The sequence below is a fragment of the Lepidochelys kempii genome, chromosome 9, assembly GCF_965140265.1.
Source record: "Lepidochelys kempii isolate rLepKem1 chromosome 9, rLepKem1.hap2, whole genome shotgun sequence".
NCBI lineage: Eukaryota > Metazoa > Chordata > Testudines > Cheloniidae > Lepidochelys > Lepidochelys kempii.
This window is the reverse complement of record NC_133264.1, coordinates 92305650-92321305: the sequence shown is the minus strand read 5'-3', so window position 1 is coordinate 92321305 and position 15656 is coordinate 92305650. Positions and strand designations below refer to the sequence as shown.

General features: G+C 43.7%; 1 protein-coding gene across 8 annotated transcripts in view; it reads right to left on the bottom strand.

The window, feature by feature from the left end:
* IDS (iduronate 2-sulfatase) overlaps positions 1–15656 on the bottom strand; it is a 47266-nt gene that overhangs the window by 3212 nt on the left and 28398 nt on the right. For 5 of the 8 annotated variants that reach the window (XM_073358379.1, XM_073358378.1, XM_073358377.1 and 2 more), the window contains 8 exons: positions 10238–10285; positions 9613–9796; positions 7673–7809; positions 6375–6552; positions 4829–4917; positions 2712–2912; positions 1013–1183; positions 217–343 (listed from right to left, as the gene is read on the bottom strand). In XM_073358379.1, coding sequence (XP_073214480.1) covers positions 217–343; positions 1013–1183; positions 2712–2912; positions 4829–4917; positions 6375–6552; positions 7673–7809; positions 9613–9742 — 1033 coding nt within the window. In that variant the 5' untranslated portion in view covers positions 9743–9796; positions 10238–10285. Of the gene's footprint in view, positions 1–216; positions 344–1012; positions 1184–2711; positions 2913–4828; positions 4918–6374; positions 6553–7672; positions 7810–8074; positions 8101–9111; positions 9534–9612; positions 9797–10237; positions 10286–15656 lie in introns of those variants that run through there. The other 3 variants (XM_073358381.1, XM_073358374.1, XM_073358380.1) reach the window with 3 other exon arrangements.

Here is a 15656-nt window from a genome sequence, read left to right as displayed (position 1 = left end):
CAAACCCTCCGCATGATTAGGGAGAGGACTGACTGCAGGGACAAATAAGTTCTGCAACCATGGAAGCATGTGTTAGATGTATGTTAACTAGAGGCCAACAAGCCAGGTACATAAGGCATAACTGCATAGGGCAAACGTGAAAGGGATTTATGTGGCAGGATTAACTTACACAAGAGAGTTGCTTGCATATAGCCACGGAAGTATTTGAATGCTTACCATGGTCAGCAGTAAACATCACAATTGTGTTATTCGAGAGCCCAACATCATCCAAGGCATTCAGCAGCAGGCCAACCTGCGTATCCAGGTAAGAAACTGCTGCAAAATAGCTCTGACGAATCTGCCGCTGCAAGTTTTTCCAAAAAGGGAGAGTCACTGCAATTGCACGGACACTTGCTAGCTCTGCTCTAATAAAAGGGCTTGCAGCATTTTCACTGTAAAGCTTTATTTTCAACTGTCTGCACATAATTCATGCCTCAAGTTAAATTTAACAGAGGGAACAACTAGGAAATTCCAAATATTTCCTACAAGTTCTTTCAAGCAAGAAGCTCTGAGCCAGTCAATGCTGTCCTTTAGGAGCCCCAGATAGCACTCTGTTGCCCCGGCAATGCCCCACGGGAGTCAGTGTCTTCCCAGAAGGAAGGCTAACCGAGGTCCTTAAAGAGGAAGGGCTAGTAAAGACAGATGGATTGCTCTGGGATGGTGCCAACATTCTTGTTAGGGTCTGAACACACCTCCCCTGCAGCACTCGCAGCCCAGAAACAAGAGTGGGAGCAGGAATATTACAAGCGGTCATGCACACTCACCCTCAGCCTACCCCCTGCTAGTCTGACCCAACTCACGACTCAGTTACAACAAAGGCTGGCCTGGTAGCTGTGAGGCAGGGCACGCGAGCTCCCCAGGGTGTCAAGTGCTGGCCGCGCTTTGAAACATTAATAACAGCAGTCTTGTGCTACCTTGCACTTAACTGTGATCTAGGGAAGTCTGATTTCAAAGCAACACTTAGGCTGCTTACCTGGAAGTCTTCTGGAATTGGTCCATAAGGGAAGCTGACGTTTAACACCTGGACGTCCTCCCTTTGTCGGATATCCGTCCAGGGGTTGTATGCGACAGCAGGCAGTTCTTCAGGTACCCGAGGGTCTGGGGCTAGGGTGATGTTTTCCAGCGGATACAGCTTGAGAAATTCCTTCACGATACAACACAAACACATATTAGGATTTCGGTACAGCAAGACTAAGGTTTGCAGTTATAAAGTAGGATTTCTTATCCATTTTCTGTGAAGGACACCTTGAAACTTCAAACAGCAACACAGGTGTTTACGGTACAGACTGTACTGCTGTCATGTAATGTTCTCAGGATTACTGAAATGTTGTGTGTCAATCCTACTTTCCCTATTGTTTCCATAACCAAGCGTCCACCTTTATTTTGCCTATATGGCGTCCCCACAGCACAGCATTCATTTAGAGCCCTGAGAATCAACTGAAAAACAGAGCAAAGAAAAACCAAGGATTTGCAACTCTTCTAGCTTCTTTAGGGTTTATTTTTAAAAGCATGAAAGGCTTATCCCGCCAAGGAGTGGCTGCTTGTTGGCTTAACTTGCTTACTTTAGACATTCAGGTCTTGTCTCTCCTGCTTTTCTTGGAAGGCTACAGATGTCCACAGAATTGTTGGATCATGGCAGATTTACCATGCCCATGAAACCCCATTAGTTAAAGGGGGAGGTAGTGATTTTTACTCCCACTGTTTAAAACGCTGGTTTTGCTAATATTCCGTAACTCAGAATGCCCGAGAAAAAGTTAGTAAAAAGGACACCTTTGTTAAAGATTCAACCCTTTGCCTATCAATTAAGGGAGGAGGAAGCTCAGAATCCATAAGACCTCCAGCAAAACAAGATCTGATATTTCAAAGGTTAAAAAAAAAAAAAGAGCAGAAAGTTCCCCCTTCCCCTTCAAAGCCTTCTTTACACATCACAAAGCGGCAACCACTTCCCCTTCTGTGCCCCTCCATCCCACCACCACATTCAGTTCACCTTTAAGTTTCCCAATGTAAAGGGTACTCAGTGGTAGCTGGTTAAGGTATTTTGGCAAGCACCAACCTACTTTGTGCTTTTAGCAGAGAGCATCTATTCAGGAGACTTGCAGGAGATAACGCTGTACCAAGTTCTTGTGTATGGCACCTACATGTTCTTTGGCTCATGTCACAGACTACTCTACTACTCATCTCAGATATGGTAGAGACCTACAGCATGTGTCAAGAAGTGAAGTCTTCTCAAAAACACAGGACCCTGCTCCTTTGGAACTCAGTGGAACTTTTGCCATTGACATAAATGGGAAGGAAGATCAGGATGCAAATCATTTAGGGCCTCATTCTGCCACCCTCAGACAGAGTATACCTCTCTGCACAAGTAGTCACAATAATGTTCAGCAGGTACTAACTGAGTAAGGATGGGCTTTTCGTCCAGCACTTAATGCTCTGTGAACGTACTGATGAGATTAAAACATTTAAAAAGAATATATATTTTGACTCGGAGTTACTTTTCTGTGACAGCTGCTACGAGTGTGTCTCAGCCTTTCAATGCAAGGATATTTTTCAGCTTGGTTTACAATAACATTATAAGATACTTGTGAAAGTAACTTTTAAAAGATTAATGTTGATCATTGAATAACTTTGGTCGAGGTTTCCCAGTGAGATGGTTTTACTCCAGCCTTCCTTACCTGAGGATACCTCAGAGGGATGTGTGGTTTGTGATAACCAACAGCCAGGAAGAATTTACGCTTCTTTATTTTCATGATGTTCAATAAGCGTCTGGCCTCTTCAGTGCTCTGTATATCTGGCAAGGTACCCAAGGGCACTTCTGCCACATCGACTGGGCAAACCAAGTTGGCATGAAGCTCTCCATCTTTTCCTTTGCAAGTCTTCAGGAAAACAAAGAAGAAATATCTACTTTAATTTAATCAAACCAAGAACACACACATCCCACAGGCTTCAAGAGCAATTCATGTCTGACTCTACTCAGGGGGATCACTCTGCCCACCACACAGGATGGCGGATTAAAGTCTGATCAGGAAATTAGTGGCTAGTGTTAGTGCTAGAAAAGCTTTGCCATGTTCTAGGTAAGGTGATCAAAACCACAGAGGAAAAAACAGTGCCATTTTCCTGAGCTCAGCTACACACCAAACAAACAGGCAACTTTTGTTTGCGTCCAATAAGCAGCAGAATCCTAGCTCTACAGTTGGCTTGAGGGTGTGACAGTCACATGCAGGATGCCAAGCTCTAGAACCCAGGAAACCATGGCTCTGTGGCTCATTGGTGAGTGGTTAGAAATTGGTTACGTGATCAATCTGCCCTTTTGCTCCCTCTGACTCCGAGGACTCATGGAAAGCTATCTTGGAAACAATTACCTGACCCACTAGTTTCTGGGTATGTGCCAACAGTGGCTGATATTTAGTCACTAGAGAAACACTGACTGTTGTAAGGGATTGAGAAGAGAAGGTGGCCTCAGCAGGGCCTTTGGAGCATATGCTGTATGCTGAGAGACATGAGCGGCTGATGCAAACACTAGTTGCCACGGAAGTCAGTATTTTTCAACAGTTAACCTTACAACCAACTTACACCAAGGCTGAATTTTGTCTTACCTAGGAAGTCCTTACTACTCCAGTCTATTAAATACTGTGATTGCACAGTAACTGTTGGCTAAGTGCTTGACTAAGGCATGATCTTAAAAATTAATTGACCTAATTAATGTGAAAAATGTCATGCCCTGAACTCTGCAGATAGCTCTATCTAACCCCCAGCGTAGACGTAGCTAGGTCGATGGAACAATTCTAGCCACCCCTCACCGAGAGGTGGATTAACTACGTCAAAGGAAGCATTGACACAGGAAGCGTCTACACTACAATGCTACAGCAGCGTAGCTAAAGCTTGTAGTGTAGATATAGCGCAGTACTTACAAAAATGTTACATTAATTCCTTTGGACCACACTTGTCGTAACTAACAGTCTGGAACGTTGAAGACGACAGGAAACTCTGATTTTAGATGGCTTGTCGAAACATGGCTGTCTTAATCCCCTCTTTGCAGGGTCAAGTTTTGTAATTTAGCACAAATTAATTTGGGATGCGCAAAGGTCCAGGATCAAGCACAGAGGTTATCCTTACGCCATGGGCCACAGTTTGTGCCTAAACAAACAAATGCCATCTGAAACCCACTGGCAGTATCAACAGAACCCACATTGTTGTGCAGCTGGTGGCTTGCTGGCTCCTTAAGCAGGTTTTAAATGGTCTCCATCTACTAAACTAAAAGATGCATTAAGCAGTTCTGTACTCAAGTGGCTTTTGGGACCCTTATTGCGTAGGGTTGGTTCAAATTCAGCCAAGCCAGCTGACAGCACTTTACCACCTAGAGAAGAGGCTGAGGTAATTTGCAAGAAATGATAGCTACAGTTTAGAGATAAAGGATTTAGTGCTCTCAATACAAATTAAGGCCCCCAGTCTCGCAAGCACTTACACGTGTCAGTAATCCCACCAAGTTCAAGAGAACTACTCACAAGCACAAGCATTTGCAGGATCGGGCTCTTAATGAGCATAACCATTTTTCAATACAAAGAGACACGTCTTTTTGGTAGGGAGGTGAAGAGAAGTGTATTTGACTAGTGATTTTCCTCCACAGTTCTAACCCACTAGGTTACAGAATCAGAGAAATGTATCTTCCCAATTAACACATTTGACTCAGATTAGCAAGAGCTTGTACCTGACAGTAGTAATATATTTATATCCTGAAACACTCTCCACACATCTTTATTTGGGTCCACCTGCAATCAAACTGCCTGCTTACCTTACTGTTTTCATATTTTTCAGCAGAGGGATGAAAAGGTGGAAGGGACCAACTATACGGATAGTCATCACTATGATTGGATGAAATCCCTGGAAAGGAGGAATAAGCAAAGCAAATATTAGAAATGGTCTTATAGCTCACTCAACTAGGAACAGTTCAGCTACAAGATACACATGGTTAACTTGTTTTGTTAACACAGAAACTGTTCCATTAATTTTATGAGCTAATTCAGCGGACTAAGAAAGCATTCAAGAACTAAAGGATGAAACATTTACTCTAGCTACCAGTACTTAAAACACAGCTGGCTATGAGGAAAGGGAAACCTCAAGCATCTTGAGCAAGGTTAGCTCCGAGTACAAAATAATTAGGACTAATGACAGTATTTATAGGTGTATATAAATTGTTAGTAAAACTAAGAATCATTAAAATTCTACACATCCAACGAACAATTTAATGGTAACAAGTTTCAACAGAGGACTATCACAGAAAAATCTTGTTTTGCCAGAAGCTGGGAATGGGCAACAGAAATGGAACACTTGATTGCCTGTTCTGTTCATTCCCTATGGGGCACCTGGCACTGGCCACTTCAGAAGACAGGATACTGGGCTAGATGAACCTTTGGTCTCACCCATTATGGCCATTCTTATTCACACATAGTATTTTTAACTCTTTACTGTTGTTTAAATAGCGAACTCATTTTCTATGCAGCTTAACTGGGACAGACAGAGAATGATCATGCACTATGAAAACAGCATTCTTAGTGGCAATCACTTCTGCCAGACAGGCAGGATAAATAGCAGCTCTCATGGCAGACCCACCAATTGCACCCCAAATTTCTTCCAAAGGTCCATTCATCATTCCACATCAATGAACCGATACACCTGCTGACCTTCTTTCCTAAACCACATGCAAACTCTTGAATCCACGATGCATACCCTAGACATACACAGGACTTTGTCCTTCTATTTGGATAGAACCAAGCCCTTTAGGAATTCTTCTAGACTCTTTGTCTCCGTCACGGAGCGATCCAGAGGGACACCTATTTCGACCCAGAGACTTGCAAAATGGATTTCTGACTGTATCCGATTCTGTTACCAGATATGGAAAGTTACGCCTCCAGCAGACATCAGAACTCACTCCACTAGATTGATGGCTACCTCCATGGCTTTTCTACGCAAAGTTCCCCTGACTGACATCTGTAGACCACTTGGTCTTCTGAACACAGAAGGTCTAGGTACATCTTTAGCAGTGTCTAAATTCTAAATACTCGACATTAACATCCTAAGTGGTATGTGAAAATTTACAGCAGATCGATTCCCATGGTTGAATGATGCTGTGCAGTTAGTGCCCCACTTTTAAACGTAACTCTATAAAATGTAATGGTTTATACAAAGACAAGGACCACCTAGAAGGACTTTATTCTACATCAGACATATGACAATATTTTAGGTCATTTAATATGAAAGAAAAAAACCTGTCCCTAATTACACAATTCATTTGTGGTAACATGTTAAACAAAGATTCTAAGTGTTGTTACAAGCCATACCAGGGTGAAACACTTTTCCTACGGACATGGTCGTGTAGCCATTCTCCTTGAAGTACTGGGGTATTGTGGAATAGTTTCCTGCATGTACTCTCCAGTAGGAGTGGAAATCATAAAGCCGTGTGGTGTCAGGCCTGCGTCCAGTTAGAAATGACACTCTGCTTGGAGCACACACAGCTTGCTAAAGCAAGAGACAGGAAAATTAATGCTTAATGGAAAGTAGAGTATATTCAGTTTGTATCTGAAGTGCAATCAAGTGATTTTGGTGTCATTAGGCAAAATGTTTAGGAGCTGGTGGAATCCAACTAACAATGTTTAACATAGCTCCCAGCAGAGATGTCTGGGATCATTACTCTGGGTATCAGTCAGACTCTTCTTGCTCACCGCCCACATCACAAACGGATGTCAAGCTACATGTGTATTTTCTTGCACTTGGGATCTCAATCTAACAGACTCCTGAGAAGAGCCTAGAGCTTTGATTTTGCAGCTAGTAACACAAACTGTGTGACATCAAACAAAGACCATGCTTTTGAAAACTAGTAACAGAGTTGGAATGAAAATGGCAGATGGACTGTGCTGACATTAAGTGACAAGTGCAGGCGATCTGGGCAGTCTTAGCAATAATGCAAAGAACAGACAAGTGGGAGATCCAGGTTAGAGTCCAAAGGCCTGAATGTTGTTTCATATTGGCAAGAGTAACTCCACTGAGATCCCCAAACTCCCCAGTCAGATTCAGGGCCCTGGTTTCTGGCTTCTTGGTGGAGGCAGGGCTGAGAATGCAGACGTGATAGTCAGCCATCCCAGCAAAAGAAAAGTAGTAAGATTTAGAGTCCTGAGCTTGAGAATGATGATTAGAAGTTGCCCCTACAAAGAATAATCTGGACAATATAAGGGATTTGGAATAAACATATCATGCTCACAAAAGGAGGGGAGGGTAAATGTAGAATAAGCTTTTACAAGACTACATCTAGGGTAGAAAGCACAGAATTGGTATTGTGCAAAATGGCTTTTTTTTTTTAATAGGGTTTTGTAAATAGTGAAACTCACAAGCTGATACACAATAGAGTACCACACCATTATTGCTAATATCAATGACAATTGTCTTCATTGCGGTCCTTTCCTCATTGCAGCAAAGATAAACACACAATACAGTTTAGCCCAGTTGTCCTTTTACTACCTGAAATATTTTAAAATACAGCAACTGGCTGTTTCAATGGTCTCCCCAGCACTTTCTGTGCCCAAACCATTAACTATTTTACAGAAATACAACTGCTATTTTTAAATTAAGTTTTGTTACTTACTTGAGCATAGGCGTTCTGGAACACAACGCTTCGAGATGCAAGCTGGTCAATGTTTGGAGATTTTACAAGGCTGTCTCCATAACAGCCCAAAGCGGGACGCAGATCATCCGCTACTATGAAGAGAACGTTCATGCCATCTACAAAGAGGGAGTTACATGACATTTATTTTACCACCAATGAGTACAAGCTAATCTGAGAACCGCAAACCTATTGGAACTTCTCTATACCTCCCCAGCCCTACTAAAAACATCAAGAGGAGCCTCGGACATCCCTATAAGAAACAATAGTTAAAAAGATTAACATCAAAAACTTGTTTAAGAATCCAAAGGTCCCATTCTCAACTGGCCCCCAGGAACTACCACAATAAACATAATTAATAATATTTAAGGCAATGGAGAGCACCTTTATAAACGGCTTCTTGAAATAACCTACGAAATAAAAGGGAAACAGTTACAATTTAAGCAAGTGCAAAGATTTTCCAGTAGACATTTTGCTTGCCTCTGGGTTTCACACCCTACCATCGCTTTTGCACAAGCAAAATTAAGACGTCACCATGTTATCCAGCCCTGCTCAGAGTAGTATTACTGCTTAAAGAAAGATAGATCAGCCAAAGAGGACAGTGGCAAGCCTGACTGGTAAGTCTACACTGCAGCTGGGAGTCAGCCTCCCAGCCTGGATTTGTGCTAATGGGGCTGGTGGTAGCACGGTGGACGTGTTGGCACTGGGGTAGCCCCCCAAGCTTGGACCCAGGCTACCCCCAGGGCCGACCTCAGGTGGTTAGCCTGAGCCTCCACCTGTGCTACAACATCCAGGCAGCTACTAGTAGGGAGCCGGGAAGCTCAGCACAGACAGACTTCTCAGGCAGGCCGCAAGTAGTCACCTGGTCCAGAGGTTAGGGCACTAGCCTGGGACTCCAGACTGGGGGCTCACTGCCCGGCTCTGCCAGAAGCCCTAGGCAAGTCCCCAAGGCCATGCCTGCCCCAGGAAGCGGGTGTATTTAACCCTGCAATTTAACGCCTGCCCCAGGAAGCGGGTGTATTTAACCCTGCAATTTAACGCCTGCCCCAGGAAGCGGGTGTATTTAACCCTGCCCTGGTAAAGACGAAGCAGTTCCAACCTGCACAGTGGGCAAGATAAACCCTGCGGGGAGCCCGGAGTTTCCCTTGACCCACCAGCGAGGGTTAACGCTACAGCTGCCCTGTCCACACTGGGATTAACACGGGCTGTTGCCATCCCAGTTCATCCCTGCCCGCAGCCAGGGCCAGTCCCCCCCGGGCCTCAGTGTCCCACCCGCTGTGGGGTAGATAAGCAGCGGGCGAGGGGCCCAGATGCACGAAGCGGGGCCCCGCTCGTGCCCGGGGAGTCCCCTGGGATCCCGCAGCACAGGTCCCGGCCCCCACCGCAGCCCCCAGGCCGCCTCCCCCGGCTCCCAGCGGCACCTCTGGGCGGAGGGAGCGGCCCCTTCGGCCCGGCTCCAGCGGTCCCCGAGGCCAGCAGGACCCCGGCGCAGCAGACCCCGAGCAGCCAGGGCCAGGGGGCCGGGCAGCGGCAGGAGGGAGCCGCCCGCATTTCCCGCTCCGCCCAGCCACGCAGCAGCGGCAGCGAAAGGACGCGCCGTGCGGGGAGCTCCGCGCACGCTGAGCCCTGCTGGGTGCGGCCCGCGCTCCGCCCGGGAAAGGGGCGCCCGGGCCTCCCCTCCGCCCTTCCCCGGGGCAGGGAGAGCCGGGTGGGCGGAGAACGCGCTGGGCGTGGCCGGGGTCCGCCCTCCCGCGGCGGGGGAGGCACTAGACGGCTCCCCGGGCAGGGAGAGGGACCGTGCCTTCTCCCTGTCTGTAAAGGGCTTATGCTCTAATAAATTGGTTAGTCTCTAAGGTGCCACAAGTACTCCTTTTCTTTTTGTAAAGGGCTAGGCACACGCCTCTGGCCAGGCTGCTACTAACTTTGATCTTGGATCCTTGTCTTCAGGCTGGCCTTCCACAGAAGCTGCCAGTTGGAACTACAGGCGGCTGGGGGCCCTGGGCGAGCCTTGGCAACCTCTTTTCCGACCCTCTGGCAATCGGAAGGTCGCATTTCCAATTAGGCTGAGTAGGCATGTGCCTAGGGGCAGTGGCATTCTAGGGGCACCTAAAAGTGAGTTAAAAGTTTAATTTTTTATAGAAAACATGAAGGTCAGCTGGGGGGGGGGGGCACTGAAGATGCTGTGCCTAGAATATAAATCCAGCCCTGACAAAGCCCTATTATCTCCCCCTCTCCCCCTCCCATGAAAGGCACTCAAGACCATGTTTCCATATCCTCCTGCCCTGGGCCCAAAGTGAGTTATTGCTTGGGCCCTGCAAGCTAAGGCTGGTCTGGTATTCTTATCTCCACTGGCCAGATTGATAGTGTGTTCCTGTGTAAAACTGCAGCCAGGCACATACAGATACCACCATGGTCCATCACTAGGGCCTGAAACCAGGACCTGCAGCTCCACCAGACCTTTACCCCCTGAAGTAAAGGAGCAGTAATTTGCTGTAGTCACTAACAGAGTCATGAGGAGAGAGATGATCACATGCACTTAGTACTTACTTTTGCTTTACAATCCTGGTTGAAATTTTTTTACCGGGGCGGGGGGATCTGCTTAGAATTCGAGACACAATAAAATAGTTTGAGGTACTCAGAATACAACCCACCACCAATAAATACAAATAATTTCTAACAAATCAGCTTAAATAGAATTATGCCTTTAGTAAGGCAGCAGCAAAGCCGGGATAGTTTGGAGCTGGGTGCTAGTTTATCTTTGAGAGACTTGGATAAATAGTTCCAGTCCAGGTCTCTCTCTCTGTCTCTCAAATCGACACACCCAAGACCAGCCAGGAGATTGTTTTCTTGAGCAAAACCTCCTTGCCAGTGGACCCTGGTCGTCAGGATCAAACCTGGGACCTCTGGAGCTAAATGCATGAGCGTCTACTGCCTCAGCTAAAAGCCATATGGCTGTTAAGCAGACTTGTTAGTCTCTCTCTAAGTGATCTCTGTGTCACTAGATGGGACAGAGCACCACATCCAGGAGGTGTGTGGGTCACATGATGTTTTACAAACCAAAGGTGGGTTTGCAGCTAGGTCTCATTTTATCTGAACACTCAAAGCTTCAGTGATGTTTGTATGGGGGATTCTGGCTTAAGCCAGTCTTTTGGCAGAAAAGCAGAAGGGCTTCATGTCTACCACCAGACTTCAGGCTGAGAGTGGGAAGTCTGTCCAGAAGAGAGGTTGCAGTCCTGCAATCGGAGCATCACTCCCCTTGGAGGAGGAGGAGGACAGTGGTGGTGCACTACTACCGTCAGCTCCCTTAGGCATGCTTTTCTCCTCAGCCCCAAGGGTGACTCAGGTCTACAATGTGTTCCCATTACACATGTCTTTGGAGGGAACTTCTTATGCTAGGAGCATAATCCTATGAATGGCAAGGATGCTTTGCGTTCTCTTTCCTATACCTATCACAAGATGGCACTCTTGCCTTAAGAAGGGCTCCACTCAATATATTAATGTATGACTTGCTGCTTGCAGGTGTGCATAGTGGGCTTCTAAAAACATAAGGAGCCTGATGAAGGAGCCCAAGGGAGACCTCATTTTACCTCCTGGTCATCATCTCTTGCTTTCTGGGTTGTAGATGATGGAGATGTAGCATATACACCTCAACAGTTATTCCTCCAGCCACCCAAGGAACAGCGTTAACTGCCTCAAAGGGGGCTCTGTCCAACGTTCTTTGGCTGGAAGGATAACGGGCTGTAGTCCTAGGATTCAAGGATAGGATGTGTAAAGCAGGAGACAAAAACAGGGGATCTTCAGGCCTCTAACAGAAAGCTAATAAGATTCAGGAAGCACGAGACTCTGACCTGGGGAAGCACGGTCAGCGGAAAGAGGCATCTGTGTGGAAAAACACAAGTCAAGTACTGGGGAAGAAGAGTCTGGGAGGATTAAAGATTTGTCTAGGTAGCATCACTGAGGAGGCAGGAGTGGGTGACCAGGGAAGTGGTGAGTATATTAGTAGATCTGGACCCCATTTATCCTTAATCCCCCCATGATTCTCAGGGCTTTTATAGCAACACTTCTCTGGGAGAGGGAATATTTAATATGATGACAATTATTTCCTCCTCGTGCAAATGACAACCTTGGGGAAGGAAGAAATCAAGTGCATTAGAATTAATATTTAGAGAAGCTGCCTTGGAGGCATATTTCATTTTAATCCTAGTTTTAAAAAAAGGAATCACGGAGCTACAGCCAGTTAACATTTACATTATATATTTTAAATAGAAATTCACATTTCTGGGTCATTTTGAGATATATCAAACTGACACTTGCTGGAAGTTATTGGCCGGGATTCCTGTTTATATGTAGCAGGCAATATGTAAGTTTCTATCATCAGTAATCTCTTTTAAATGCATAATTGCCATCTGTGACTGCTCTGAGAGGCAGGGACTAATCCATGTTTGGGTTAGCTCAAACATTTAACCATACCTACACGTTTTTCCCAATATGAGTTTTATTTGTCTTGTTTTTAGGCAGCTGACTTCATTTTATAAACAGCCAAGCTATAAAATTTGTGATTTTGGTCAGAGAATTTAGATCCAACATTTAAAACGTTGATAGAGATTAAATGATTATTTAATTAATAGGGTTATATTTGGAGCTGTGCTCTAGCAAAGCCACCACACAAACATGCTGAAATCTAGAAGACTGCTGCAAATGGCCAGCAAAGGTCATGGGAATTCTGATCAGTTTCTAAGAATGTCTCAGAAAGTTTGTATAAATTTTTGTGTTAGAACAATAAAACTGCATGTTGTCACCACATGAAATTTTAGAGATTATAGGAGGAACTAACCCAATAAGAGACTCTGAAATATGGCATGATGTCTACTTTGAATTGTGCAGGGGATATATATAGGTATATGTGTTCTTGTACAACGTATAAGAGCATGTTATTTATTATTCATATCACTAGCCTTGACTGTCGTTACAACTAGACTGTACGATTGTAAACTACTGAACAATCCTGTTTTTGCAGAAGGATGGATGGGATAATCTAACAAGTGAAAAATCTCCAACTTCTATGGTTTTATTGTGGCAGCATTAAAATATCACCTTAATTTTATGAGACTCAAATACAAAAGTGTTAACGCTGTGATTTTGAATTCAGCCTCCAATCCAAGACACAAAAGCCCTGCATTTATCATAGGATTTTTGTATTAAGGACATATGGCATTTGGATAGCAAAATCAATAGCTTGCTGTGAAAAACTCAGTGACTTCAGCTATAGACTGATAAGAGGCAGGCACATCATCCCAGCTCTGCCTCTTGTGGAATTGTGTGATATGAAATATTTCCTTTACTTAATGGAAACATAGATCTGTATGTGGAATAATAGCCTTCAAAGCCACTCAGGGATCAATAACAACATTCCTTGTGGGGGTTTGTTTCTTTCATGAAGTGCATGCATATCTATGCTCAAAGTAAGACAACTTCAGAGCCAGCATAAGGACACTGTTTCACGACTCTTGAACCATAACTGGTTCCTTAAGAAGTTGCTAGAACTGTCAAAAAGTTTTCTATCTAGAAGTTTTAGGATGGAAAAATGGCTATTTTTTTAAAATGAAAATTTCTATGGGAAATATCTGTTTTCAACAATCTGGGGGCCTTTTAAAAAAAAGACAACACAAAACCAAGTTCCAGAAACTGAAACATTCAGTTAAGAAGAAAAACAATTCACCTGACTGAAATATTTCATTTTTTGACTGCAGACAACTAAAAAAAGTCAGAAAAATTGTGATGAAAACTAATTTTTTTGCCAAGATGGGAAGCCATTTCTTAACCAGCTCTACTAGCTGCCCTATGTAGCAGCAAATTACATCAATAAAGCTGGAAACCATCCCATAACTGTAAATAACATGAACACACACATTTTCAAACAAGCCTTCCCAGTTACTAGAAACCCTTGCTAACGGAATCCACTGTTATTCTATCCTTCACTGGGATGTGTGATTTAAAAAAATATCCAACATCTGTACCAATGCATATATTTTTTTCTTTTGAGTGGACTAAATATGGCTAAATTTGGCATTTATAGTGATCTTACTCTTCCTTTTTTGTGTGTTTCGGTTGGGGTGGGGGAGATTACCTTGGAATTGGCTGAATCAAAAATCAAGTGTTCTAGCGAAACTGTTTTAAACAGTGTACCCCAAATACTACTAGTTTGTGAACATAATTTGATTCATTTGATGAGTTCCAATATATTTTTACACAAGTGCAGCCTATAGTTGGTAATAACAGAGCTAGTTTAGATCACTTTCTAGCATTTTAGGGAAATGGAAAATGTGAGTGAACAGTACATTCTTAGATGACATTCCTCTCATTTTCATCCAGAGAGTTCTGATGGAAACAAAGAATTATTCTGCTATTCCACATGTTTAATTACGATAAAGCTTGACTTTGACAAATGCAAATGTGTGAATTGGTACTTGATATAAATTTTCCAGTTTGCCTAATATGATTATATCAGAAATATTTAGCTAATCAACTGCAGCTAAATCCACTGAAGAAACAAGTTATTTGGAAATTGAATCATTTTCTTAACAGCAACAGCATGCAAAAGTTCTGATACTAGAATAAAACTGGGATGATGGTGGCCTATTGATTGCAGACACCGAAATCAGCCATTAGAGAGGTACCCACAGATCATTCCATTCCCTAATAGTAAACGTGAACAACAAAACATGAGAGAATGCCATCCATAATTGCTCTTTCATTTCATTCTATGTATAAATCTGTATAGAGCTCTGTAAAAAACAATAAAAGCCCTGTGCAATGCATTTTAATTGAATTATATGCATCTAAGACTCTTGAGAAGGATTGTTGGGTTCACATCACTGGAATCAGAAGTTTCCACTATCTAATAACTAGGTGCCGCATGCGTAACAATAGCACAAGCTTCCCCACAATGCTTTGCCAACATGCCTCAATCCTGCCCTGGAATGAAGATTTGGCTCTGTCTGTACATATTCTGTCCTTGAATGTGGCCTCCATTGACTTCAATAGAAGTTATGTTTGGCTAGAAGCAATCATTCCACATACTACATTAGATTCATTAGCAAGTCTAAAAAATTTGCTTTTGCAGCAGACACAAGAGGGCATGTTTGCACAAGCAATTGGCTGGCACTATGCATCAGTTCTTTTAGTAGCTCTCAAAGAAGCATGTTGTATCAATCCCCTGGGAACATCTATCATATCTGAGGGTATTGATCATCACGAATTTCCTACCAAATGAAGAATCAAAGCAAGAAAACTTGTCTAAACCCCTACTGCCAGAAGGTGCTGGTAGGTGATTAGCAGAAATCATTTATCCCTAAGCTGATTAAATGAAGAGCAGCATGACCTGGCTTTTCCCCTTTGATTTATGTACAGAAAATTTACACACCATGGAAGAAAGCTTGTTGCAGTGTGATAAATGGGTGAGAGGTCCTCATAAGTCACCTCTACATTTACAATTATGCATCCTTCTCTGCAAGTTTGGGGTCAAGTTCAAATACTTATTAAAGATTCAAGCAGCTCCTGTGTACTGAAGACATTGACATTGTTTCTCTATTTCAAAAAGAATACCACTCACATTTACATGGGTGGCACATAACGCAGCACCCCCCATCCCCAAAGCTCTGTTCAAACAGAAAGGACGGTAAATGTGGAGCCAACAAAAGGAGAGACTTCCTAGTGCAGCAGATTGTTAACCTGTGGAATTCACTGCTGAGCCACTGCTGTGACTAGATTTCCAGTAGCACTAGATCATTTTATGACCATTAACAACATTGTTGGGGGCGGGGGAAAGACAATCCAGGAAAATGATATGAGAAATCCAACTTCATGCTTCAGGTCATAAACCAGTCACCTGCTGGTCGCAAGGGGAATTCTTGTCTTACAACATTATATAATTGGCTTAGAGCCCTGTACATTAGGGGCCTGATCC